The 27,833-nt window shown below is 43.4% G+C and overlaps 1 protein-coding gene and 1 long non-coding RNA gene across 5 annotated transcripts; both read right to left on the minus strand.

Moving 5' to 3' along the window:
• Positions 1–545: 545 nt before the first annotated feature.
• Positions 546–1,244, minus strand: LOC107318011 (uncharacterized). The gene is made up of 2 exons (XR_014933185.1): positions 1,108–1,244; positions 546–724 (listed from the first exon to the last, which is right to left on the minus strand). It is a non-coding gene; the product is annotated as an uncharacterized LOC107318011 (long non-coding RNA).
• Positions 1,245–3,770: 2,526 nt separating this feature from the next.
• On the minus strand, positions 3,771–27,037 carry SERPINE2 (serpin family E member 2). Of its 4 annotated transcripts, XM_015871343.3 has the most exons (11): positions 26,982–27,037; positions 14,531–14,806; positions 13,847–13,867; positions 13,272–13,391; positions 11,917–12,144; positions 10,690–10,884; positions 8,379–8,577; positions 8,133–8,233; positions 5,884–5,970; positions 5,284–5,367; positions 3,771–4,463 (listed from the first exon to the last, which is right to left on the minus strand). In XM_015871343.3, the coding sequence occupies exons 2-11, from the start codon at positions 14,784–14,786 to the stop codon at positions 4,426–4,428; spliced, it is 1,329 nt and encodes a 442-aa protein (XP_015726829.1). In that variant the 5' UTR covers positions 14,787–14,806; positions 26,982–27,037; the 3' UTR covers positions 3,771–4,425. The 4 variants fall into 4 exon arrangements, with proteins under 4 accessions (XP_015726829.1, XP_085368982.1, XP_015726830.1 ...); XM_085512856.1 differs by lacking the exon at positions 13,847–13,867; XM_015871344.2 differs by lacking the exon at positions 13,272–13,391.
• Between the last annotated feature and the right edge of the window lie 796 nt (positions 27,038–27,833).

Below are 27,833 nucleotides of genomic sequence, written 5' to 3' on the forward strand. Positions count from 1 at the left end.
TCAAGGATCATGTAGTTCCAACCCCCTGCCTGGCAGGGCCACCAAACATACACATTTACTAGACCAGGTTGCCCAGGACCCCGTCCAACCTGGTCTTGAACACCTCCAAGGACGGGGCATCCACAACCTCCCTGGGCAGCCTGTTCCAGGGCCTCACCACTCTCCTAGTGAAGAACTTCCCCCTAACATCCAACCTAAATCTTCCCTCTTTCAACTTAAAACCATTTCCCCTAGAATTTCTGTTATCATCATCATCTTTAGTAGCAGCCTCCCAGAGATGTGGGAAGACAGAATCACCCTTACTGCTTTTAGTAGGGCTTGTCTCCTCCTGAGTGTCACATCCCATACCAGAGACTACCCACCCAGCACCACTAAATTACCATTGCCAGACGGGTTTTAACTAGTATGGGTTGGACTTCTTGGTAGCATTACTAATAAATAATATAGTTTGGAGTGATGGAGCTCAAATCAAAGCCAAAGGGTTTCCTTTTCCTTGAAGCACAAGGGTGAGTATTTGGAACATCGCTTACAAAGAGGCATTTGAATTTCTTTTCTTTTTCATCTTTATTAACCTGCTGTGCTGCTGGGAGGCAAGGCAGCCGTGTCAGAAGAAGGCTTCCAGCAGGGTGTTCATTGTGATGCCAGAGGAGGAACAGCAGTAATCCTTTCATACTACCCCTTCTCCACTCTGTTCAGGACACAAAATGTAAATGAAAAGGGGAAGCTGCAAAAGAAAAGCAGCCTTTTTAGAGCTCTATGAAGTAATGAGCGCAAAACTGAAATGGTTTAGCAGATTCCTAGCCAACTATTTTTTTTTCCTTCCTAATTACTTTATAAATAACCACTTTCTTCATGACAGATCTGGCTTAGGAAACACATGTTGGGCTTTCTATCTCAGCGGAGTTTACAACAGATGAATTATCTCCACTTTTAATGGCAGTGAAGTGGAGGCATATCTAGGGAAGGTAGCCAGATACTGCAAGCCAGCAGCAGATTCAGAATGGGACTGTAAAGCTCTTTGCATGAAGTTATTCCTTTCATACTACATTTGTTCCTGAATTACCTGCACAGCGTTAAGTTATGAGCTTTATACATTCAGTCTCTCACCATTTCTGTTCCTCCTTGACTACTCTTCTTGCCTAAAGTCCAGCACGGAGTCAGAGTCAATGCTAAGAACATCCCTCTGCCTGTGCTTCGTGGATGGCTCCTGTTCTCAGGCAGCGTGCAGGGCCGCTCGGGCTCAGGGACGCACATGACCAGGCTTTCAGGAAGATAAAGTTCAGCTGTGAAGCAGTTGGGAATAACACAGGAAGAGACAGAAGTAGGCAGAAGCAGCACGAGCATTCATATTAGGTTCTACATTCCTGGAGGCATAGAAACAAAAATTAGATGCTAATGTCTGAAGGCAGATTCCCAAAAACCTTTCAGAAGCAGATAATTGTTACAGCAAGAGTTAACAAAACTACATCCAGCACACAGGAACAACACTAAAGTAGTTCCAGCAGGGCTGGAAATTTGATATGAAACAACTCAAGGAACTGGAAAGCTTGGATAGCTTTTTTTTTGTAGCATTAAAAAATTTTTTGTATTTTTGTAGCATTAAAAAAAAGTTTTTGTAGCATTAAAAAAAAGTAAGCTTTTAGGGGCTAACCTAACACCTTCCTTCCCAGCCTTTTCTTCCAGTTCCCCTCAACCTGACCTCCTCCATCCAGACTGTAGGCAAAGATCAGAGCATTAGTTCACATTTGCTTGTTAAACTTTCCCAGCACTTAAAAAAAAAATAATAATACTTGAGTGTCAGTAACAGCAGAGCTAAAAAGCCTTTTTCTGAGCTGTGAAACATTTCACCCACACACTGAAGAGCATTAAAGCTCCCAAGTAACTGGTGCATGGGACATTCCCCACCTGTTTGTTCAGGCAGTCCAGGCCCCATCAAGCTGAGTAAGCCCACTCACTCATAGATATGTCCTTCAGCAACCAGTTTTGGCCTGATTAGGAGAAAATCAAAAATACCCAGTTACTCTTTGTTCAGTGTTGTAAGCAATCATCTCATTTCACAAGCTATTTCTGGACTAACAGAAGGGACCTGAAGTTCTTTACAGAGAACCTGTGTTGAGGCAGTTCATTGCATTTTTCTAGTCTATTTTCCAAGCCTGTTTGCTGCACAGAACACACATGGCCTCTGTGTGCAAGCACTGTGGGAGTTCAGTTTGAGTGCTAACCTCTTAATATTTGAATTCTTACCAGAAGTATCAAATAGAAGCAACTGGAAAATTAATTCTCAGTTTCCAAAACAACAGCGGTGCTATCCTGAAATACAATCCTACTCTGCTAGAAAAGTGATGCTTCTCACTCAGGGAAGACATACATCAAGCTTTGTGAACCTCAGTTCCTAGCAGTATAGTTTGAGACATCATCTGTCAATTTCTGCAAGAGAAATCACATCTTTGCCTAGCTCAAACCGGTGTGGAGTTACACTCCTTATGCAGCATACAAGTCTTTGGTTATTATTCTTGTTCATCAGCTCGACAGGACGTAAAGAATTGAAAGCAAGCACAGTTAAGCTGAGAGCTTTCCTAACTCAGCATTAGAATTTGCAATTAGATCAGTCACACGTCTAGAGCCTTCTCTTGCTGCCCACATTGCTTGCTTTCTCTTAAGACAGGAAGAGAACTAGATCCTGTAAGATTCTCCATTTGCCTTTTTTGAGGGGAATGCAGGAGACAGTTTTGTGCAGGCATTGCCACGCTAAAAGGGCATGGAAGCAGCATTTAACTCTTGGCTTATGGGAACTCACTGAGTCAGCCAATACATCCCCCACCCCCCACCCCACCCCCCCCCCAAAAAAAAAAAACAACACAAAAAGCTACATATTTAAGTCAGAACTATTTAGTTGATTATTGCAAACAGGAGAAAAAAAAAAAAAAAAAAAAAAAGGAACAAAACCAAAGAAAATGCCAGCTGTTAGAGCCAGACATTCTCCTTCCAGAGCTTTTTCCTCTCTCCCTTGCTCTTAAGTTGGTACCTGTGTTCCATGTGCAGCTGTACATGATGAAATCTCATCCTGGTTTTCATGTTGGGTTATCACTGCTGACCCTTAACACAGCTGAGTATGTTCTAGTAAAAATTTCTTCACCTGACCTTGTATTCTCACCCGTCAAGTAGGGATCAACTCATCCTCCAGTCTGTGCAGATGAACATCAACTTAAACCAGCACTGAGCTGGTGAAACACCATAGGAATTTCTCCCTCAAGAGCACTGTAAGACAGTTACCTCTTAATGGGAAAGTACCCTTTGGAGAAACAGCTACTATCAGAGATTAGCTTTTCCATCCAAAACCCCAGGTTGCCACAGCAGCAGTACAGCATGCTTTCCTACAAAGAACCATCTGTGACAAGCCAAAATCATTCACTGCTTCTTTTATGAGTTTTATACCCATGTGAGTACTGAAGACATGTGAGTGCACACATAACCTACATCGTAAGAAGTAAGAGAGAAGACTTGAAGGGAGCACTAAGGTGTCCTCATGTGACAGTTTCAGCAGTAACCTGGGTGTGATACACACAGGGAGTTTGCTCTTCAGGCACTGAACCTCTTTATAATCCATCCACAGCAGGATGACAGTGGTAGAAAGAATAAAGCATATGCCATAAAAAGAATAAAAGCCCACTACGAGAACCTGACTTTCATTTAAGAAGGAAGTTTCAAACAACAGCTTCAGTGGCGTCTGGACCCAAATGCCTTTTAATCACATCCACAATTCACAGCACTGACTGTTCATAATGCAGTTTTATTTTTTTTTTTCCTTTGTACAAAAACAAATATAAAATTTAAATCCAATAGAAAGTGTATACTAGCAATCTAGCAATGACAAGTTTACATTACATTAAGACAGGACAACGCGATGTGTATCTAACATCACATTAGTTTTAAAACTCTCAGTGATACATGCACTATATAAAATAAAAACTGCTAGAACTTTTAATCTATTTCTACCAAGAACACCCACGTATCAAGATACTCGAGAATCACAAGTAATCTTGATGGGGTTAACTACAAATTAGACCTTTTCCACACACAAAAAGAAACCAACATTAATAGAAATGTTTAACATTCTTTGTTAAAGTCCTCTCACAAAAAGCCATACGTAAAATTCTTAGTAGATACAGAAAAAGCTCAAAAAAGTTTGTTAGCACGGGTAACCATTCAGTAGTTCAGAGAATCTTTTAGACATTTCAAAGACATACTGCAGTTTTCAATCTGTATTTTTCCCCAGAAAGCCAGAACTACGTTGACTCCCATTTCAAAACCTAGTCAGTGGTTAACACTAGTTCTTGAGTGAAGTCAGAGTAGCATACAAAATATTTAACAGGACAGGGGGGTGGCAAATGAGTCTGTTTACTTCTTGAAGAAAGTCTTCCACATTCAAGGTTTGTTTATTTGTCCCATAAACAAGATTGTACCTGAGGGAATGAAATGAAAACAAGAGTTACACAAATACAGTGAAATTTTTCCATGAAAGCATGCAATCCACAGAGCACAGTTGAGCCACCTCATCACCGTCTTCTCTAGCTTCCCCCAAGTCTGTTAGCTCTAAGTAGGCAGCAGAGAAGTGTATGTTTGGATGGGTATCTGGCTCACATTTCTGGAGACACACAGTTCTTCTGATGGTCTGTATTGCCTTGGGATGGGGCTGCTGCCAGGAGTTTAATTCTTCCCTGCATGATGGCAGCAGCATCTTGTTCCCCCATAACCAGCATACCTATCATCCGCATGTCTAACTCAGTCAGCTCTGCTGTAGAAGACTGTGACCACTGTGTTTGCACACTCAAATTAGCTCATGGTAGGCCAAGGCAACATTCCAGACTCCTGAAGTCCCTCTTGCTATACTTGGCCCTATCACTATTTTACAGTTTATCAGAAAGTTGAGCCCTATTCACTAAATTCATTATCAGTAAACAGTTATTTCCTTTCCCCATAGGGGAGCTATGACTATTACAAATTGTGTTCTTTCTTACCTATTAACTTGCAACGGCAGTTTACAGCCAATACTTATTCCCTTTACTGAGTTGTATTCCAAAGAGGATAATCTAATGTTAAAAGTATTAGAAAAAAAATACTGGGAGAACACTGTAAAAATAATTCTCTCTCACCCTCCCCCTGACACACACACACACACACACACAAGGTATCAACTACCAAGTAACCTGGACTTCCCCTAGCCAGGAATTTTGTCTACTGCAGCTATTAAGCAAAACAAAGTACATACAAACAACTGTTTACCTGTAGGATTGTGCCGGATGAAGAATACAAATGGTCTGTCTACTATGAACCAAGGAGGGGATGATCTGGCTATTAAAATCGCAGCTTGCAAAAAAAGACAAGGTTTGAAGTTAAGCAAAGTACCACAACACAGCAGGTACTCTATTAAAGTGTATAGTAGAAGTTTGTACAGATAGACGAGTGGCTAAAATCCACTCAAACATTTAAAACAAGCACAAGACACATTTTATTCCCATAGGAACCATAAAAAGCAAAAACACAACACAAGGCCCACAGGAAGCTGGAAGGATATCTCATGTCATCATACATAGAAGACAGCAGCTTACTCTTTTTGCCACCTGGATAGCAGCACATTTTATATTGGTGGTCAAAGCATGAGCTATTAGAAAATACTTTTCCAGGCAAAAGTAAACCAGTATGTACTTCCTAGAACACACTGATGCTCTGATCAATATTAGCAAGTGATGTCCTAAAGTAGTTGCATAAAGTCATCAAGTAACTTAACCTGAAGTGATATTGAAATAGGCAATCTTTGCTTAGTGATACAGTCTGCTGATCCAGTTTTCCTGACTCCATCACTTTATCAGCATAGTTACTTACTTGTTGCTGCAGAAGCTTTGGTTCCATCTTCACTAACCTCAATTTTTGTCTTCTGCAAAACATGAGATACATGTAGCCCTTCTGTTCCTGGAAAAACAAAAAAAAAACAAAAAAACAAAGAAGAGTTAAAATAACTAAAAAGAGATCCTGTAGCTAGCATGGCAAATATCAGACACTGCTATAATCCTGCTGTGAAGAATGCTGGATACAATCACTAAGCCTATAATCACAAGCAAAATAAAAGCTACTTACTCTTCACTTTTCCCCATTTTCCAGGCTTTGTTTTTATTGTCTGTCAGAAGTACACATTTGCACATTTAGTTTTAAAAAGGATAAGAGTTTGGGTTTTTGTTCTGATGATGCGTCTCACTCACCCCACACTCACACGACAATTCAAGCACAATTACAATATATCATTTGTTAAGCTTAACCAAAGATGTTAAGAACACCGGTGCTAGTTGTTGACTTAGGTCACCTATATAAACAGCGCTGTACGATACCAATTATCCCAGGATTACCCAAATCACCCTGTACCAGAGAGCAGACAAGCTCTGCCCAATTAGCAATCACCTGAATGTGAGCAATAGCTCTTTTACCATGCGTACGACTTACTGGCCCCTTTGTAGGCACTCCCTAGGGAGTCCTAACCCAGCCGGCAACCTAACCTAACCCGTGAGCTCACATCCCTGGGGGGGAGCACGCCGACTCCACTGTGCCCTGCGTAGGACGTCTCCTCACGACTTACGGGTCCCCCATTTCACATACCTGGTCCGCCGATAGATGGTTCTTGTCTGCTCCTGCAGTGATCAGATGAGGGAGGGGAGTCCTTCCGAGAAATCTCGGGGCGCGCCAAAGGCGTCCCCCTTCTCAGCTGGTCCTGCAGCCGAACAGAGAGGGTCCCATCTGGGGTGCCAAATTGACTTGCGGAATCAAACTCTATAATCCAGAGATGGGTTATAAAGCAGGTATGTTTATTCCAGCGTTGCGCAGCGCCGGGTGCAAGGGGGATAGCTCCTCCAAACTTGCACACCGTAAAGAGAAAAGTGTGTTACAGATATAGGTTAAGCTAATACATAATCAATAGTCTCCTCCTCAGTTTGATTACATATTCATTACATTCCCTATGGCCCCGTTCCCCGCGACCCCATTCCCTCATTCCCCCTGACCCCATTCCCCGCGACCCTTGCCGATGTTTTGGGGTGAAATTCTTCTTCTGTTTTCTTCTTGGAGTTATCTGCTGTTATTGTTCTCCCATGTCGGCATCATCTTGCCCGCGGGGGATCTAATCCTTCTTGTCAGAGGTCTCCGGACAGTTTCTTCTTATCTTTATTGCCCTCTTCTCTGGCTTTATTTTGACTAAGTGTCTGTAATTCCCCCTTTCCCTGCACTTTTAAATGTACAGTTACCCTTTGTCTTGGTTTCTGTGAAGTTCCCCTTTCCCTTTCTGTAGCAAAGTGTTACCTTACCACCATTTTGAGGCTTTGCTCACTCTTCAGTGGGTATTTCCACCCCTCCCCCCCCGCCCCCCCAGTCATTTCTTTATCTGGATTGAAGTCACCCTCCAATTTATCTCAGTGTTGAGTGCTGGGGTGGGGGAAAGCACTTAACAAGCCACTTCACTTTCACTGAAACAGTCATTTGTTCTTCGAATCGGGTAAGCAAGCAATGTAAGCCTTTTGTAACATCCCTGGAGCTTATGAAAAATGATGAACAAGTTGATGGAAATGGAGAACAGAGGTAATACGGCTTTTTATTAAGCTCACAATTCTTACATCTACATCCTATTTTCAGATAGGATATATTTAGTTCTGGCTTGGCCCAGTCCCCTAAGCTAGATATTTAGTTTATTTCTTTCCTGCTGCTTGAGAAAATTCATATTATTAAATACATACTTTATGGAAAATTAAATATTGCCATTATATCTTCAGTAATGATCTAAAGCATTGCTTTAAGTCCTGCCGTGAATTTTAAATACTTAAGACCTTCAGACTGTAACAAAATCTTAACTTGCGAAGCTGACCAACAAGATTTATTGCTGTAATGCAAGGCAAGAGGAAAAAAAAAAAGACACTACAGTATTCAATAGAAGCAAGAAGCCACGCTTGGCTGGGTGCAAGCCAGAGCTTTGCTCCAGTGTCATGGTAACATTTATCCAAGATGTAACAGACAACTACACTGGTAAAACAGCACTTCATTCAGCGCCAGAAACTACGAATAAAGACCACTGAAAGTTCAGTAAAACAACTTACTTGTTATTTTTGCAAAGTTTGATTTTGACTCATCAAACATATCTGTAATACCAAGTGCCTTCAGAGGGTCCTTTAAGTCTGTTTCTGCTACTGCTGTAAATCTAGTTAGAAGAAACAAAAAGAACGTCTTAGTATTACGTGAGACAGTTGCCTTAAGCACCATTTTCCTCTCGTGTCAGAGGATGTATATGCACACTGACTCCAAAATGCTCCCTTGAAGGAAAAACAGACAACACTAGTACTTACTTGGGCAAAATAACCTGCACTCTTTTGGCTACCATGGTTGTCATCCAGCTTCCTATTGTCTTTGTGCTGATGTGTGGAATGATAGCAGAGAGAGGTGTTGTGTTTTCCGTAGGCAAAGCAATCAACATGCTTATCATTTCTCCATGGTATGGCAATTCAATTATGTTATACCACAGCTCATTTGGAGTACTTGTAGTACCTAAAATGAACAGAGATAATGAGCCATCATTCCCATAGCCTTAAATCTGTTCTATTTTCAGATACCTGCTGCGATTGAAGTCCACCAGGAAACCCTTACCCACACCTCAAAAACTGAGCATTATGGACAGTAACTCAAACATTACAGACCGCCAGCCTTCCAGCTAAGCAGTCCATCAAGAAGTGGTACAGGTAGAGATGCTACCTTGACAGAAAGTATAACATGGATAATATGAAGCATATAATACTTGTATCTGATCTGCATATTGTTTCCCAGTCAAGTCCTATCATTCTCAGCTATGCAAAAAAATTACCAGGTTCGTAAATCAGCTGGGATCTAATTCAGATCTCAGTTGTAGCAGAGCTGATTGAGCACTGAGAAACAAAGAACAAGAAAAGGAAGTCATCTTTCCAAACTGAAGAGGTCTTGCAGACAAACCTTTTCCTTCAAGTGATTAAACCACCTCCTGTTTGAAGTAATCAGTCGAATTTACTTGCTTAATAAGAATCTCATTAGGAAGCAGTTTTAAGTTCTTCAAAGTAGTGGAGAGCAGCCACTTTGATGTAATGGAGAAGGGCAACTGGATGAGTGAGAACACAACACCCCTAAGTTACAGCAAGTGTTGGGAAGACTGGCTTTGAGCAGCCCTCTGCAAGTTCCCTTTGGTTACTGTGGGACTTTTGGTGTGTGGCTTCTTACTGGAGGCTGCAGGGAAAACTTGTCAGCCTAACCACAGACAGGGTTTCTGGGATAATTTTAGAATAGAAGAACTTATCCTTCCCTTTTCTTCATGCAAGTCTGCACTCATCAGACCAAACTGAAATTGAGATCTTCATCAGAAATTTAATCTTTTTGCAAGAACCATGCTTTGGCAAAGTCTGTATCGCTAGAAAGCTAGTAGCATTACGTTTATTAGGCTGTAATTGTACTAAGCTTCATGGTTTATCTCCTTTTAGTCTGAGAACCACTGCTGTAGCATTACTTAAGGATCAAAATATTGTTGCAGAAGTCTCCACAAGAAAGTGACCAATGGTAACCTTTCCAGCCATTAAATACTACTTCCCTAGTCAGCTGTATGCTACCATCATTGCCACTGAAACGCATGAAACAGGAGATTTCATCTTCACAATGATGGAATTTAAAGATGCACAAGTTGTTTAAGAAGTTTGAGAAGTCTTAACTCAGATCTTCTCTTGCTCCTTTCTAGATTAACAGCATTTCTAACCTAAGTTTATACCTACATAATTAAGTCTTTCATTCATCCATGGATGCTGGTTAAAGAGCCATTTCAGATAGCCTTGTTAAAATCTGTCTTTAGTTACGAACTCCATTCAAACCCCACAGATAAATAAGTGGTAAGCCTACGCTGCTATATACACACCTTCCCCAAATCACATTTAAGCAGCTACCCTAAAACATAGAATTACATGTACTCCAATGCGTAGGTGGTTTTCAAAGTTACAGCCTTTTACCTTAACACAAACCTGTCAGAATTGCCTGAACTGAAGTCCTTAATTTTTTACCAGTACCCATACACCTACATGCTGAGGTACACTGTTAGTCATATCGAGACTCATACATCAGCTCCAAGCTTCTCATACAGAACTCAGGCCAAACCTACTGAACTATTGTCCTGTGACTCAATTTGAATTTGAAGAACACGTGCTCCTCTGGCTCCCCCAGCACTGTTGATTGTACACGTTCCATTTCTTTATTACACTGTGACACAGACTAATTCTACTCCAATCTTTTATTTACAGCTCATTAGCAGATAAGCCTCAAGTTTCTGTTGGCAGCCCTCCTTCATTCTCATCTCTTAAAATTCTTCCTACTGCAAGGCTTAGGAAATATGCAAGGTTCTCAGTTTCAGTACTTCACGTTTTTCACTTCATTGAAAAGCAGGATAAGGGAAGTACTTTGTTAGAGTGCTTGACCTAGAGCAACCTTTCATAGCAACCTTACCCATACCTTACCAGTACAAAATGCTTTCATAACCACACAGTCTCCACTATCAGCTGCAATAAGTGTGTCAATGCACTCTTTCATTTGAAGGAAAAGAGCAAAATTTTTACCACTCCTTCTGAGGTATTCACTGAAAGTCACTGGGCTTACCGCAACGGAAGATTGATAACTGGGACAACATGGGAACTTGGTAGGTCTTCCCATCAGCTCCATAAAATGGCCGTTTCTTTGTGTTCTCAGGTCGAAATCGTGATTTCCATAAGCCCTTGAAATACACTGCATTCACTAGAACCAGCCTGGTTAGACTGTCAATATCATCTGGAGCTACAACTTGATCAATCATACCTAGAAAGCAAAAAAAGATAAGTATTTGTTTCCATAAAGACGGTGAAGCACGTTTTAGTTCAAATCATTTGAATGTCTGTGAACATGCCAGCTACTCATTGTATAAGATTTGAGACCCATGCAGTCAATAGTTTTTGCTTTGTTTTAAAAAGTAACCCTTTGGGATACCTAGAAAACAAGCAGCATACCTAGCTAACCTATGAACTGATGTTACAGCTTATTGGGCCTTACCTTTTTCAGCTTGTGATCAGATCTAAGATTCAATGTAAGGAGGTCACAGTGATAACAGTTTCAACTGAAGCACTCCCCCCTTTCACACACAGCTTGTAACATTGCTATGCAAAGCTGGTGACATGGTAAAGAAAGAATTTGACAGCCTTGTTTCACAAATGGCACATCCAACATCATTAGCAACATACTCCTCACATCTAGTTTTAACTCCATGAGATACTAAGCATGTAATCAATTAGACTACGGCCTCGTTGCAAAGCACCATCTCTGTCTATGGCACATCTAAACCAGACAAATGGACGTCAGCACACTTGAACCATGAGGAGTTCTGTCAAGGCAGTGTGAATTAAAAATCTACTAAACATTACTCCTAATAACAGTGACGCATCACAAAAATTTAGGGTATTACAGCAAAAGCTGAACTGCCCTAGAGTTTTTGGTGACTACTTCCAAGTCTGATGTACTGAGCCACTTTCAAGCTTTTTTACTCCCTCTTCCCCTCATATCTGACAACACCCAGCTTCAAGAGAACGCTGCCTGGGTTTCCTGCAGATTAAATACAGATGATTAACAGTAGAAGCTTTTCAATCTCACAGAGGGACAGGCACACATGCAAATCACACAAGTACACCTGCTAAGGCACTGACAAACAGACTCTAAAACACATCGTACTTGCCAGCTTATTGATAGTTTCCAACTGCAAGGCAGTTTCCTCCCTCTCTATTTCACTCCAATATTCCCAGTCGGATCTGAGAGGTCTCAGATGCCACTCATGCACAGAAAATACTGGCTAATACTCACCCCTTGTTTCATTTTTCACCCACTGGTTGATGGAATCACAGGCTGTATTTGGGTCTTCAAAGTCCACACTCTTGACACTGCACTGAAACACCTCTTTGTTCCTTGTAACAAAAGGCACTTCCATTTTAAAGCCACTCTTTGCAAATACTGCATTAGCAATTGTAACAATGTCTTTATTCTTTTTTGAGACTATGAGCCTGTTTATCTTCTTTAAGGCTTTACCAACTCCTAGTTGGAAAGAACAGCAAGTTTAATTTAGAACAAGATGACAAACAAACAATTACTTTATATGCAACTAATAATGACATGAAAGGTCAGACATTAAAGCGCTGAAGTAGGCAAAAAAGCAAACCAATTCTGAGAGGGCTTCCAAAATAGACATTTCTGATCTCTTGCCTGAGAAGCGCTACTATTTCCCAGGAAATTTACTTTCATTGTGATGCCTATTCCCTGTCTAACGGTCCGCAGAGGATGCTCCAGGCAATACTAAGCATAAATATTGGGGCTCAATTCTTAGTATAGAATTACATCTACAGAAGATGCTGCTTCAAAACATGCCACACTATGCAAAAACCACAACCTGTCAGCCATACAGCAAACACATAAAGTCCAGGGCTCATAGCTGACAACTGCAGGTGGTCTTGAATCTCAGAGCACAAAGCTTAAGCTGCTTGACCATCCTCCCTCTCCATTCACTAGAGAACACAGGACACCATCAAGATTTCTATATCAGGTTCAAGTTCAGACTTCATCTAGGACACAGTCCTTCAGAAAACTATATTTGCTACAAGCATAAGTCAGTATCTCAACATGAGCTGGTCTTTAAAGAAGAAAAAAAGAAAAGCAGTATAAGCTCCCAGACCTACAGTTGGGATCTTTAAGATATGAAAGCAGCTCATATTGAGCGCTTGATGGCTCCTTCACTGCATACAAGAGAATGCAAATGGCAGCACAGAAGAACTGCTATGTTCATCATACTCCATGTTATTATAGCTTATGAATAAGCATTTGTCTACACGGGGAAGATACTACCGGACAAGAAACCTAATGTTCAACCGTTACACTGGACAGGATACTTGAGTGGCTGTTTTCACTGCAGTTGTTAACGAGTTCCCTCTGTTTCCCAATACAATTTAGGCAGGAACAATTCCAGGCTATTTCCCTATGTAGACAAACTTAAGAGATGAGCTATGAAGGGAATAAATTAGTTGAGTTATTCTCTTAGCTATATATAAGAAAAAGCCTCAGATGGCTTTGCTGTTTATAACATCGTGAATGCTTTAGCATTACCATTTGTATGAAGTCCTACATGTTCACTCTCCAATATGATGAGCAAACTCTTTTGGAGAACATACCATAACAGAGGTTCTCAAACTGTATTCTGTGGACCACTGGTGGTCCACGGAGCACTTGCTGGTGGTCCGGGGAGAGCTGGCTGGTCTCATGACGCTGGCTCTCCTCCTTGCTTCCAGCTGCTAAATTGCATTAAAAGACAGCTAAAGATAGATTAAATACTTTCCAACTGTTACCCTTCCAAAGAAGTTGCTGTAGCTGCCAAAGAACTGTAAGGCAATCTTGAACAAAAGCAGAGGAAGCCTGTGCTAACAGACAGGTAGGTTGCTATACCAAGTCTCTATAGCAAGATACAGGCTACCTTCTGGGAAGTTTGAGAACCTCTGTGTCTCACAGAGAGGATTAGAAAGTATGTAAACCAAATTAAACCAGTTGATCTAGTGTATCAAAAGGTTTTTGAGTACTTATGATTTGAGCATTAAGATGCTTGAGTTGATTGTCTCATGAAGAGATTTCAAATCTACAACAGTAGTAGCTTAAGCTGACAAACGATTTTGCTGTACTTCAAACCAAAACAGCAAAGCAAATGAAGACACGTTACACAATGATACTGCTTAAGATTTAAAAATGCACTTACCTCTTGGAGGGTTTTCTGCTCCTGGAAGGAAAACAGAATGCTGGCACTAAGATGTTAACTCATAAAAATACTCAGCATGCAAAGTAAAGCAGCAAGAACTTCAGCCTACACTCTTCTAGAGGGGCAGGCATTGGCAGAAGAATACAAACACAGGTGCATGCAGTGTCAGGAACAGACAAGCAGAAATGTCTGTTTCAAGAAGGTTTCAGACAGCTGTGGTTTCAAGGATCCCAATAGCAGAAACAAGTGAACAAATCTGAAGAGCATCAGAGTGAAAGTATCAATTGTACGATTAGACTTTGCACTATTTTTAATAGAAAAAGAAAATATCCCATTGCTGTTTCATCTGAAGATCCACACATTCAGGGCTGTTCAGTACAGCCTCTATGAGCAGTTTTTGGGGGAGCAGTTTACAAAGATGAGTAATTCTAGCCAGGGCCTTGAAATCATCAGCAAAGCTGCTTATAAGCCAGTTAAAAATATATGTAAATATATGCATTTCAGACTGTCAACTAACTATAAACATGTCCATTTTCTCTGTAGTGAACAGAGTTATGGTTTATGATGCAGACTAGCAGACTTTGAAAACCATCTCAAAACAGCATAGTGATTCTGACCAAGCATCAGAAAACCCACAACCCTCAAAAAATCCACCCAACCCAAAGAACCTTAGGAATCACTTACCATTTACACTGTATCTCATCATAGTTGTCAGCTGCTTCTTTGTCTTACCATCAGCACCCAGCTGCAAAACCCCTAACACTGATGCAATCCCATGAGGAGAAACTACTACATTGTCCTGAGGCTTAGCTTTCACTATCTGATTGAAGACTTGGATTCCAACATCAGAGCTAAGCTCCTCCAGAGGATAAAAATTGAACTGGGAACACACAGATGTTAAAGTCCCAAGCAGAAAGAGAAGAGAGAAGTGACAGTTCATGATTTCTGGTTGGAAATAACCTGCAAGAAAACAAGACAAGAGAAATTAAAAGTCAGCCTTCAAAAATATGCGTTGGGGTTTTTTTCCAGCTTATTTATTTGGCAAGTTTTAACTGGCAAACTGTGCACATGCTTTTTGCACCCTTCACAAACCTCTAACAGCAGGACTCATGACTGCAGTTTAGGTGTAGGGATCTCCAGAAGCAGAGACAACCACAAAATAGCTAGATGTTATATAGTCGCTAACAGGACAAAAGCCACCAGGTTGGGAAACACCCACTACCTCTCCTTCAAATTCTATTAGCTTTCTGTTTCATACAAATGGAAGCTCAGTATCCTGCTCAAAGTGGCCTACAAGATGATTTATTGCTATGTGCATTGCTATGGTTCTCACCCAGTGCACTGGTACAGTTCACAGATGATTTTCTGCAGTGAACAGAAGCATATATACATATGCAAACAGACCTGCTGTGGGAATTTGCACCTGCCTAGAATAATAAAAGTTAGCTGCATAATCGGCATTTTTCATGATGGGTAACAGAGGATGAAGCACATTAGATCATAAAACACAGGGTTAAGATTGGATTTTAGCTTGTATTTATTCATGTATGAATATTTAGCAGCTAATTAATGCAGAAGGAAGATCTATTCAAAGTGGGGCCCAATCTTCACCTGGGGATCTCAATACCTAACACAAAATAGCACTGTTACTCCCACAACGCCATAGAAACTGAGGCACAGGCAGCAGCAATTTGTTCAGGACCTCTCAGCATCTGATTAGAGGACCAAGCCCAAATCCTAAACACACTAGGTAATGTTTACCTACTAGGCTTGATTTCCTCTTCATGGATATGTACTCAATCCAATTGAGTTAGGGCAAAAATACTTAAAACAAGAGTCATGCTGTAATCTTTTCCACGAAATCAGGCTCTCGAGCTAATCTTTGAGGTACCCATTTTCAGGCCAGCAAGTGAGCCAGCAGTGGCTAAGCATGCTGAGATGCTAGTCTTCCAGATGCACTGATGAGCCAAGGGGCAACCCAGCTCGCTGAGGGCTAAAAAAGCTGTAGAAAGTACATACAATTGATTCAAATGTTATTTGCAAACCACTTGCAAAAGCTAAAAATAAGCCTCTCCTCCCCTTGAGCCTTCTGATAATCACCACACACACACTTGCTCTTCTGGCTTAAGCCACCCTGGAGCAGCTCGTTACCCAGCTGAGAGCACTGCGGTTTCCACAGCCTGCCTCCCACTCTCGAGCAGGGAGCTCTGCCATGGCAGCCTACCTACGCTACGAGCTCACGCCATGCCAGAGCGCCTGGTTACCAGAAAACCAGCTGGTGTTTCTATAGATTCACTTAATCATCTTTTAATAGCATGTACTTTCACTGCGCTAAAAGGGTTGAAAGCAGCAAATACAGCATTTCCACTTTCTTCTGCACCGCTTCAGGGGATGCAATGCATTTACTCAAGCTTGCTGTCGCAGCACGGAATAACTCAAATGCTGACTGAACAGGAGCAGAGCTGGGCCATGTCTCTGCCACAGCCCAACAGCGATGCTATCACTGCCACCAGAGGAGCCAGTCTGACCGATTCAAGTCAATTAAGAAAAAGTAAGGAGGACAGGTTAACAGCCTGGCCTCTAATTACATCCTTCCCATCAACTTCTAATCCTCCTCTTATCCCCCAAGCGCTTTGGGAGTCACAGAGGAACAGTTCCTTCCAAAGGAGCCTCATACCAGCTAATGACTGACCATACACAACTTACTCTGAAAACTAACCTGGACTTGAGCAGCTGCAGCAGATAAGATGCACAGGAAGAAAACCCATCTGCAGCCTGTCCCCAAAGCAGCCTGCCCAGTTGCTTCCTAGGTCTGTTCTGGTCTCATTCCCAGCTGGAGCAGTAAGACACTACGGGCAGCACCAGCAGTGTGACATGGAAAAGGAATTTGTACTTTTCCCCTACATTAGGGAGTACTCTTCATAATTATTTAATACTAATACTTACAACCTACCTGACACCACTGTTTGGTTCTCTCTCTCCCTCCAGGCAACAGGTACACTAAGACAGCAGTGCTGCCTTGCATGAAACATTATCTCAGAGCAGGCAGGTTTGGGTTTTAAGGATTTCAATGCCATGCTGACCATCTTTCTCCTACCAGGAACCCAAATGATGATCAGATTTACCTCCATCCAGCATCTTGGCAAAAAAAGATAAACCTACTAGAGATTCCTAAATTGTACCCCCCCTTGGCACCTTACATTGCAGAGTGTGCTACAGGGGCAAAGAACAATTATACAGCTCTGAAACTAAGCTATGTTTTATTGCCTGTATGTACTGCATCTGCATAAGCCCAGTTACAGTCAGAAATGTCTTCCTTCTGCCTTTAAACTAACACAATACATTGTGGGTTTTTTTTCTTTAATTTCACTGGTGAAAGCCCTGGCCAGATTCAGGAACAACCAACACCAGCAGCCATTATTCTTCCTTATTGTACATGCAAAGCCCTGTCAGAATAACACCACTTCTTCCAAGGCAAAAGTAAAATCCAGCAGCTGTGGCCAAGTGCAAAAGCCACGGCCTCCTGCACCTGGCTTCCCCAGCCACTACCAGGCTCACCCAATCTCTCCTTCCTGCTATGCTGTTAGGGAAGGTCGGTCTCTGAGAGCACAATCTCTAGCAGACACCTAATAAATAAGTGAAACCAAGTTCTGCAGTATTCCAAGCACAAGAAAAATGAAAAGCACTTCTCAGTATTACTTATAGAGCAGCTGATTCTTGGCTCCGTTATGCTCATTGCATGGTCTAACCAGCTCATGAAGGAGCTAATTTCATCTTAGAGCAGAAGCAGCATTCATACGTTATTAATGCTTCTCACAAGGATTTTAGTATATTCAACTTTTATGCAGTTCAGTAACAAGAAATACATTTATATATCCAGAAAGAAAGAACCAGCTAAACCATGGTGCAAGAAGAAAAAAAGCTAGAGAGGATGTGGGATGTGTAGGATGAAAACAGTTGACCTGCTGTACAGAATACCTACAAGCTTTCAACAAGCTTTCATCACTGAATCTATAAAAAACTCAGCAGTAGCTAAATCAGAATCTAAGTCTTGCCCATGACAAGATGGTTTCAGTGTTCATTGTATGGGTTCTCTCAGTGGCATGGGATCTGTCCCTACAGTATGATGCTATTGGAAAAAAACACAGCTAAATGTTTTTTGGGACCTTGGTTTTAGAAACCATTCTCAGTCCTATGAGACTGTGAGAAAGCTGTTTCAAGCACTAGTGAGATTGCATTGCAATCCATACAGGCAACACCAGAGTGCCAGACTTTCAGAGCCATAGGTCCATTGTGGCTTTTCTGCTATAGCAGAAGGCATGTGATGCTGGGAAGAGGGCACATGCAAGCTGGAGGTGTATTTCATCCTAGAGGTACTCTGTGGCACATGGCACAATACAAGGACTTGAGTTGGACTCAGTGATCCTTATGGGCCCCTTCCAACTTGAGATATGATTCTGTGAATGCCAACAATTCTGGTGCTTTGCCTCACCTCCCTTACAAAGGAGCACCACCCTGAGTCTTGCATGCCACACTAAATGCAGAGTTACTGCCCGTGTTGGATCACCAAACCTATTTTAAGACACTGCATATTTTCAGACAAGCAATTCAGTCAGGTAGACAGTTATCAGGAAGGAGGAAGAGGAACACCACTGTGTCTGTCATATCTGCACTGGTAGTTTTGCATTACTCTGTGACAGATGAGATGTCTTCAGGCTACCAGTCTCTGAATGAACACAACCTCTAGCCCATAATGCACTCAGCTCTCACTAGGTTCAACCATTTAGAACATCCACATAATGCACAGTTGAAGATTCTGGCTGAAGCATTTACGTCAGCGAAGAGGACATGATGCTTCCAGCCTGCGCTTACAGAATGTTCCATGCAGAAGTACATTAATAGACTGTTTCATGTGAGTACAGAAAAGCATTTGGTGGAGCTGAGAGAAGTTATGCAGTCAGCCCTGAGCACAGAGATCCTCCTAAAGGAATTAGGTAATGAAGGACTTCATCTTCAGAGAACCAGACTGGGCTGTTGTTGATGTGCACACAGATTGTACTAGGTACCTACAGCACTAAGTACAACAGTATGTTAGAATCCTACATGACATCTCAAAGCGCTTATTTTGAGCCATCACTTCAGAAGCAATAAGATAAGCCATAAGGCTCCTTTTCTGAGCTGCAAGCTGGATTCTGCAGTTTCTTGAAGACTTACCAGGCATGGAGAAGTTCAGACACCAGACTTCATTTCTATGAACAGCTGAAATTAAAACAGCAAGTACAGCTCGAGATAAACTAGTGCCCCAAAAAAGCAGTCTTTCAACACTACAGATCTCACTGTATTGAGCCCCAAATATCTCAATCTCCACCTGGGCCAAACACCCGGGGGCTTCTCAGAATCTGGGGAGTTGGTGTCTCCTTGTCAGTGCCATCTGTGCTACTAATTTAGAGAGTCTCATTCCAGCTGCCATGTGAGCAGAAAGTAGCTTCACTTGCTGCATTTAACTAACTTGCTCCAACAGAACTAAGTACTCAACCAAATTTATTAACAGTCTTTAAAGAGCTAGCTAAGCATACAGGAATTGTTTCTCTAAAGCAATAAGACCACTCTGATAGCAGTGGGAAGGTCACATGCTGGGTCTTGTTTTTCAGGAGATTCACACTTGGCAGCACATTAGGAAACTCAAGCTTTCCCTCTCCCCCTCACAGGTGTTTGCAACTCCTCTTCTGCCTAAGCCTTTTATCTCAAAGCCTTTAACGTTGTGAGTCCTCTCCTAATACACTGCTTGGCCACTCCTTCTAAATATGCTGTTGGATTCAGAGCAGCAGGACCTACATTCTGAATGCAGGCAGGTTCAGCAGTAGCATCATTCATAGCACACAACAGACAAGCCAAACCAGAAACATCAAGTCTTCCTGCAGGTTTTCTGATACCACCTGAGGGTGGGCTGTCTCCTGTTTAAACTCTTTGCAGTGCTACCTGCTTTAAGGGGGGGAAGAAAAAAAAAGAACAAAAAGCAGCACAGCCCCCACATATATATGTAAAAATAGAACCCACAATGTATCAGTATGTTAAATCACAAAGAAATAGCACAAAACAGATATTTATTACTCAGCACTGAGAAGAATTAACACACGCAGAACTTTACAAAGGAAGGACGACTCCTAGTTTTTGTTAAACACTTTTAAACAGTTCAGTACTCACATTGCTCCAAAGAGGAGTAAGTTACTGTCAACACCGAAACAAACATGCCTTGTACACCGAGATAAGCTGGAAGGCTTTGTTGTTGTTTAAAAACACATTTTGCATATGAAGATATTGGTTTGACTTCAGGCACACTACAGTCCTCTTTGCATTTGCACTAAGTTGACAGTGCTGGTTCTGAGGCTCTCCTGAACTTAATCCTTTCTCTGCAGTTTCTCATTCTCCCAGTTCATTTGTCCATTTGTGTTTCAAAATGGATCGTCTCCATCTGGAAAGCCTCCCTCCTAGCTTCATCCAACCATCCTCCTCTGCCAAGGGGGAATTTCCCAGTGGAGCTCCAACTTGTAAAACTGGCTGGCCCCAGATATGAACCATCTCTTTGTCCAAGCAGAGTTCCCACATGAACAAAAAGATTTAATGACTCTTCATGAAAAGTCCTGACCAATGCTTCCTGGGAGTTTCGGTTTAGCAGGAAGGACAGACAGACAAGCTTTACTTCAACATTTCCAAAGCCTCCAGGAGTTCACAAGCCACACGGATGCTTGCAAGAAAAAAAAGTCTTCTACAACTTTTACATCACAGTGCTTCACAAAGGCCACATTCCACACGGTGCAGTAAGGTTCAATAGAGATGCTTTTGACCTCACCATTCGGCCACACTGCTCAATCCCAAAAGCACAGGTAGGCATCTCTGTAGAATTTGCTTTTACTTCTATTTATGTACTGTTGGGAGAAGCCTACTTGAGCCCAGCTTCATGAAGCAAACACCATTCCCTAATAGCACAGGGCAGGGGAGCTTAGTGAGATGATTCTGGAATTTGCAACACTAGCACAACTTTCAAAGTCTACCTGCATTCTCTCATTACAACACATTTCCAGCCTTAACTATGCTAAAAAGACAGCCAAGATCACCTAGTCCAGCTGTCCACCTACCACCAATACTACCTGCTAAAATGTGTCCCCCAGTGCCACATCTACACACATCTGAGCACCTTCCAGAATGCTGACACCACCACTTCCATGGGCAGCCAGTGCTAGGAATCTACCTGCTACCTCCAGGTAGAAAGAACAAACTCCACAGCCTTCTCTAAGGTCCACGGTCAAGTCTTACAGTGTCAGGATTAAACAGAGTTGTTTTCAATTTACTGGTGTCATCCCTTTATTAAAGAAGTGGTTTTGTTGATCTCAAGTTCTCTACGCAACACTGCTATTTTACCATAATGAAGAAACAGCATGGGATCGGCAGCCCATCGTGACTAACGCTGCAGAACCAGTTCTCTAAAAACCACACAGCACAGTGCTGTTTCACAACATGGCAGCTAGGCTGCAACCCACCGCTTTGTATTTATCCCAGTAGAGAGATTGATGGTTCAGTGATTGAAGTATTTGCCTACAACTTAACAGCAGGTTCATAACCCAGGTTTTCCCTTGAGTTTTTGTAGAAGAAAGGCCCCATGGAACCACAGCTCCCACATTTACTGTACATTAATAACACTTGCTATGCAAGCACGGGCTCATAAAGAGCCCAAGGCAAACCTACAGGTCTGTAAGTTCCCATTAATAAAGTACAGCCTATTGACTCTTTGATAATGGACTACGCACATACAGATTTGTGGTGCAACTCCACAAGATTTAGGACTAACAATGGCTGGTTTCTTACCAAGTTGGTTTTCTCACCACCACCACCAAGTTAACCCTTACTGCTACTATAACATCAGACTTTCTCCTCCTTGAAGAGCACTGAAAAGAAACCAAGTACCCTTATTCATTTCCAGTTCCCACAGGGATTCCTCTGACATCAGGATTCACTCCCCTCTCTACAGAATACTCATTTTTTACCTACTGAAGAGCATCTTAACAAGCCTAGTTCTTCTCATTTCACATTGTACAGTTAGGTCTCCGGTTTTACAGCACAACTGGAAATGGCATCTTCTGTGTAGCAATAATACCTCCAAACTCATGGGGAAATAAGATGGCACAACATGAGCCATGTGACATCTAGCTGAAGCACATGCACACAGGAGTAGATATGTCCAAATAGTGAAATGATAGGATTTCAGCCTTCCAAGGGGTCTTTAAAAGAGGAAAAAGCCCAGCAAGTACTTGAAATAATGCAGATAATGTTAAGTCTCTGCCTTTTTTTGTCCTCCTACAAGAGGTATAACCATGGTCATAATAGTGTTATAGTTGTACAAAATTACATGTTTTCATTTTATTTCACCATAAAAGTACACTGGAACAACTCCAGCATCCTCTGTTTTTCCTAAGAACTCCTGTAAGTTCATGTACAGCCATATATCCAAAACCCCAAACATGGAGGCCTTTGTATCAAGGGAATGCAACCATGATAATTCCAACAAAATACTTTGAGAGAAAACACTGTCCTATTTACTGTGCTTGCTGTAAAACTAAAGAGTGACAGCAGACAAGTCTTTTATTTACTAATCATCTTCTATGGTGTTTATGATGAAGAACTTGCAACAGCAGATGGATTTAGACACCTTATTTTTTACCTAGTACACCAGATTGGAAGATAATCCTTCAAAGGTAATTTAACCAGTGATGAAATTGCTTAAAACTAAAAAGCTGATTGATTACTTAAACCTAGGACAACTTCAGACTTGGATTGACAGAAATATCACATTAATAGCTTCCAGTGGCCAGTTCTCAGCTATTCCAGAACCAGCTTAAAGTTACCATAGCCTTAAGGATGCACAAAAGTGACAGGAATACCCACATTTTTCTTTGCAGCACACAAGATGTACTTACACTCATCTCTTCTTCCTCCCTAGCTTTAGGTGCAGCAGCAGCCAACCAGAAGGCATCAGAAGTCAGTGGTGCTGTAAGGCTGTATGAATTGCATCTTGTGAGGACACAGAGTGAGGCACCCAGCCCCAACCATGCTCCTCAGGCATCTGCAGTACGACTGACACTAAGCAGTTAATGAGAACCAAAAGCTATCCAGAAGAATATACTTGCAAATACATGTGTTTTTTTTTCATTAATCTGACCTCACTTCTGATTAATCCCACTGGCTTCGCTACAGTTTCTGGAAAGGCAAGACCCAAACTTCCGTAGGAGAAAAAAAAAATCAGATATGAACTATGCACGAGAGCCCTGCCAGAACAGACCACGACCTGCTATGTTAAACGCCCCGATTCAGTTCAGACGAGCAGCTCGTGGGCTGTGAACTGCGCTCACAGAGAAGCCTCCACGCAGCCCATCGCTATTTCTGAAATGCAGATGACAAACCTCAGCAGAGGAAGTAGGCAATTAGCTGCGACAAGCAGCCTCTTAAACCGAGCTGCCTGAGCAGCTGGAGGCCTCAGGCTTGCTTCCTTGCTGAGAAAGCTACATAAGATACACAAGCTGCTCCTCCAATATGAAGGTATACAGCAAAACCGAGGCATATGACTAAAGATAAAGAAACTGCTACATACATTTACACGTGTTAACAAACAACAGAAGAAAAATGACTCTGTTCTCCTCTTAGTTTTATGCCTTTAACATGCTGGAGCCAAGGAAAAAGCTCCCTGGTGATCCAAGATGAGGAAAAACCTCCAAACTTAGGCTGCAGTTTCTAAAGCCAAGGAAGTGAGAGCAGGAGGCTGCCTGGAGCTCATGGTTTGTATCAATTGCTCACTATGATCAGCAAGACAGACTTTCACCTTCAGGAAATCAATTCAAATGAGTAATATCCTTTCATACTTGAACCAAGCTGAGACATATTTATGAGATACCAGCATAAGCTACCTTCCATTTCCACTCTAGAAATATAAACCCAAGCATCTCTCTGGCTATACAAGGTGAACAGCAGAATACTGCTGCCAAATATTTCCAAGACTGGTGTGCTTTTACAGATACTGCTCAGGAAGAGGTGCTAAAGGATCACGCATTTCAATTGGCACTGAAGTGCCTTAAGGCTAAAACAAACAACTCCAGAAACTGTCTCAGTTCAGCATTTTCACATCCTCTTCCAGCGGGGGCTCCTACTTCAGCAGTGACCCCAGGAGCTGGAACAAGCATTCACATAGTTGAGCTTTTAGTACCAATATGGTTCACAGAAGAGACAGGAAGAAGCAGAGCACAGGACAGCTGCTTAACAGAGCACATCAGCCTGAACAGTTGTACAGCTACAGCCGTGAGATGGAATCACCTGTATTTTTCATCTTTGTTTCCTTCCACCTCATCATTTTAACCATCACAGAGAGCACCCACCTGAACACACATCTGATTACAGCTTGGCCACAATTCTATATCTACAAACTCTTCGCTTTAAGGTAACTTCCTATATTTTCAAGACTCTCTAACTTACAGTGTTAACCTTTAAACTCTTTGGTAGAAGAGAGACTACTCCATGCTGCCTGCCCTCCAAAGCAGGAAAGGAGGAAGCAATTCTTAATATCACCCTGCTTACTCACAAGTTGTTTATGGATAATACAGGTACACTGATTTACACTGTACTTAAAACATTAGTCCTTTGCTATAAAATATGACTTTAAGTACGCTACAGGTGATTAGAAGGATGCCCAGAGGCATGCAAAGATGATTGTATTCAGCAGCACTTTACAGATTAGCAATGATTCATCTATCTTTTCCCTGCCTTCTCATGTATAAAGCTCCTTGGCTCTGAAGAGTGGCAGAAAGCAGCTAACAGACCAACTAACTGTAAATGTCTGGTTCATTAGAGCAATTTCCCCGATTAATATTATGAAAAACATCCTTCTCACGCACACTCATGATTAAGCAATTCAAGCTGCTCAGACAACCCTATTTGTGTTTATTTATTTTGGAAACTAAAAAACAACCCACCAAAAAAAGCTCCCACAGAGCCTCACCTTCAACCACAAACACTGCAGTTGCCTGGCAAGGATCAGAAGCTGTGCCCAGCAGACAGAGCACACCTCCCCCCCTCCCTCCAACAGAAACTAAGCTCAAGCTCCCCCCGAACTGCTCCCTTACTGCAGAAGTACGCAATTTACATACATCTCCATTTTGAATCCTAGCAGTGAGGTGAGGGAGGTTTTTTGATCCATCTATATTATCATGCACACACTGATGTAGTTGGGAAAAATTTAATGCCCTGGCTTTGCTCTTGGCCATCTCCATGGCTGGCAGTACACTAGTTAAGGAGCTTTAGAAATAGAACCCACTTCTGGTGGCACAGCACAGAGACCCATGCAGGCTGAAGGTCTGTATGCCTCCAAGATGTGCTTGTTTCCCTGTTGTCAATGACAACACCAAACAGGAGCTTCAGTGCTTCTGTGTGCACCTTTAGACAAAACCCACTGCAGATTCCTGCTTATTTTGGGACTGACACGAGTTACATTCTCTTTCCTACAAGAGATACACAGAGCTATTATGGGCAGCTCTCTGCAGCAATGCGCCCATCACCACCTCCTGCAGTAGCTTCTGTAACACTCAGACACAGGTAGCAGCAGAAAGAGTAACTTCCAGACACAGCTCCTCAGCATCTTACGAGCACAGGCAAAACTTGCTGACAGCTCATCCAGCACACAACGTGCCCGCAATCCTAAAGGCGCCACAGACTGGCAGTCATTGCACAAAGTTCACATCTGTGCCAAACAGCTGCTGCTCTCACAGGTTTAGTCACACACCACAAAGCACCCAAACCCCACACCAGCACATCTTACACCTATTTGAACTCATCTGCCTCCCCTCACCCTGCCCTCCTATTGCACCAGCTGTCACCTCACACACTTTCAGGACTCAAAATATCACTTTGGGGTACACAGCTGCTTCTCTCACCGTGGCTTCTCCCATTCCCAAGGTGCGCAGCAGCGCTGCTGCCCACACCTACGTGTGCTTTACCAACAGGCACGGCGAGGGCTGGTTCCTACTGAATTCCTGAGAGGAGCAGGGAGTAAGACGTCAGTAAGCACTCGCACATGAGAAAGGCAGGGGAGAGGAGGAAGTCATTTTTCAGCGCAGTTTAAGAGTCAGCCTCCCAGGTTTCTCTTTCAGGAAGTTGCCCAAGAATGCAATTAAAACCACAAGAACTAAACCATGTTTCAGAACGACATGCAGGCATGGGAAAAGGAGGGAGGGGGGGAGGGCTGGGAGTGATTGAAGCATCTAATCCACAGGCAGGTATTCGCGGGTTTTAAAAGAAAAATCCAGCATTTGGGTTTAACCTGTTAGCACACCAGCGCTCTCTCCAAAGGTTCTGCTTCTACGTGAAGATCCTACCGCATCTCACAGCACGGAGCCAAGACACTGAGCACCATTTTAAACGGAGAGAAAGGTTTCCCGAGCCGTGCTTTCTGCCCCGAGACCACCCAGCACATCCCCTCCAAGCGCAGGGCAGGGCGAGGAGCTCCAGCCCAGCACACAGCCGGTACCTCCGGCATCACCTCAACCCCGTGCCACTAACAGGGCTTTACCCACCCTTTCGCCCCCCAAACCGCAGCGGCTACTCATCCTTCTCCCACGCTTCTCTATATATCAGGAAACCTTCAGCTGGCAGCACAGCTCCGAGCCGCTCTCCCAGTAGCAGGACGGCAGCTCCGGGAGGGCAGAGCCCCGTTCTGCTCCGCGAGGAACCGGGGCGGCACCGCGCAGCCCGAGCTCGGCTCAACGGCGCTGCTGAGCGCGGAGCTCAGCCGGACTCCGCTCCCTGCCCGCACGAGCAGCGGGACAGGCGAGGAAACTCCTCGCTCGCACCGAACGAACGGCCCCGGATGGCGCCCACGGCAGAGCGGCATCCACACAGCTGCAGCGGAAAACTTATGCACTCCGGTCCCGGAGAAGCGGCTCCGAGCTCCGGCTGTCAGCAGCGCGTGGAGAAACTCCGCTCCCCCCCACCCAACCCCGCACAGCCGCCCCCTCCCCACGCCGACCCTCCTTCCGCCGGGGCAGCGCTAACGGCCCCGTATCGCAGCGCTCCGCTCCGGCCTCACCCCCGCACTCACCTCCCTCGGAGCTCTCAGCCCGCTCCGCTCGCGGCCGCCCGTACACAGCGCCGCTCAGTCGGATCGCGGCGGCGCCCGATGTTTATAGGGCCCGCGGGCCGCCCCGCCCCGCCCGCCCCTCCGCCTCGGGGCGCGTGGGGAAGTGCCGTCCGGCCCTGCGACGGGATGCGAGGGGAGCTGCGTGGACTCCAGTGGCCGTGGATGTGGGGCAGTGCAGGGCTCCAGTTGGCTCCATATCCCTATGCCCCGCTGCATAGGGATAGCAGGGGATGGGAGGCTCCCAAAGCCAAGGGCCCCGTAGTGGTACCCATCGTCTCGCAATGCCCCTGCTTGGCATTTCAGCCAACGTGATGAGACACAAGTCTTGTCTTGAGAAAGCACGTGTGAATCTTAACGCTGCCCGATAGCCCCAGGCACCTCAGCTGACAGCGTAAGTTGGAATTTCTACTGTTAATACCCAAACTGTGCTGCCGTCAATCCCAAAGAAACAGGAGCCCCATTGGTCTGATGGAGTACAACGCTTTCTTGTTAAGTCATCCTTTCTGAGCTCATTCTCCAAGAAAATTTCTTATGCACAGCACAGTCCAGCTTGGAAGAAACAGGACAAGTATGTCATAAACCACATTTTTTCCCTCAGGATTTTGGACTCTGCAGCGCGAAGGGATAAAAAACAAACATCTCCTGGCATGAGCTGCAGCAGCAGCAGTTGGTGGTGTTTGAGTTTCCCAGCACCTGGTGTCCACCGAGATGGCTGCAGAGAGCCCCCGCACAGTGCAGAATGCTGGCAGGCAGGACAGGGAAGGTGGGCAGGATGGAGAGGTGGCCAGGAGCTTGGCTGCAGGGAGGGGAACT

This window comes from Coturnix japonica, chromosome 12, assembly GCF_054131305.1.
Source record: "Coturnix japonica strain WE chromosome 12, WE-NBRP24, whole genome shotgun sequence".
NCBI lineage: Eukaryota > Metazoa > Chordata > Aves > Galliformes > Phasianidae > Coturnix > Coturnix japonica.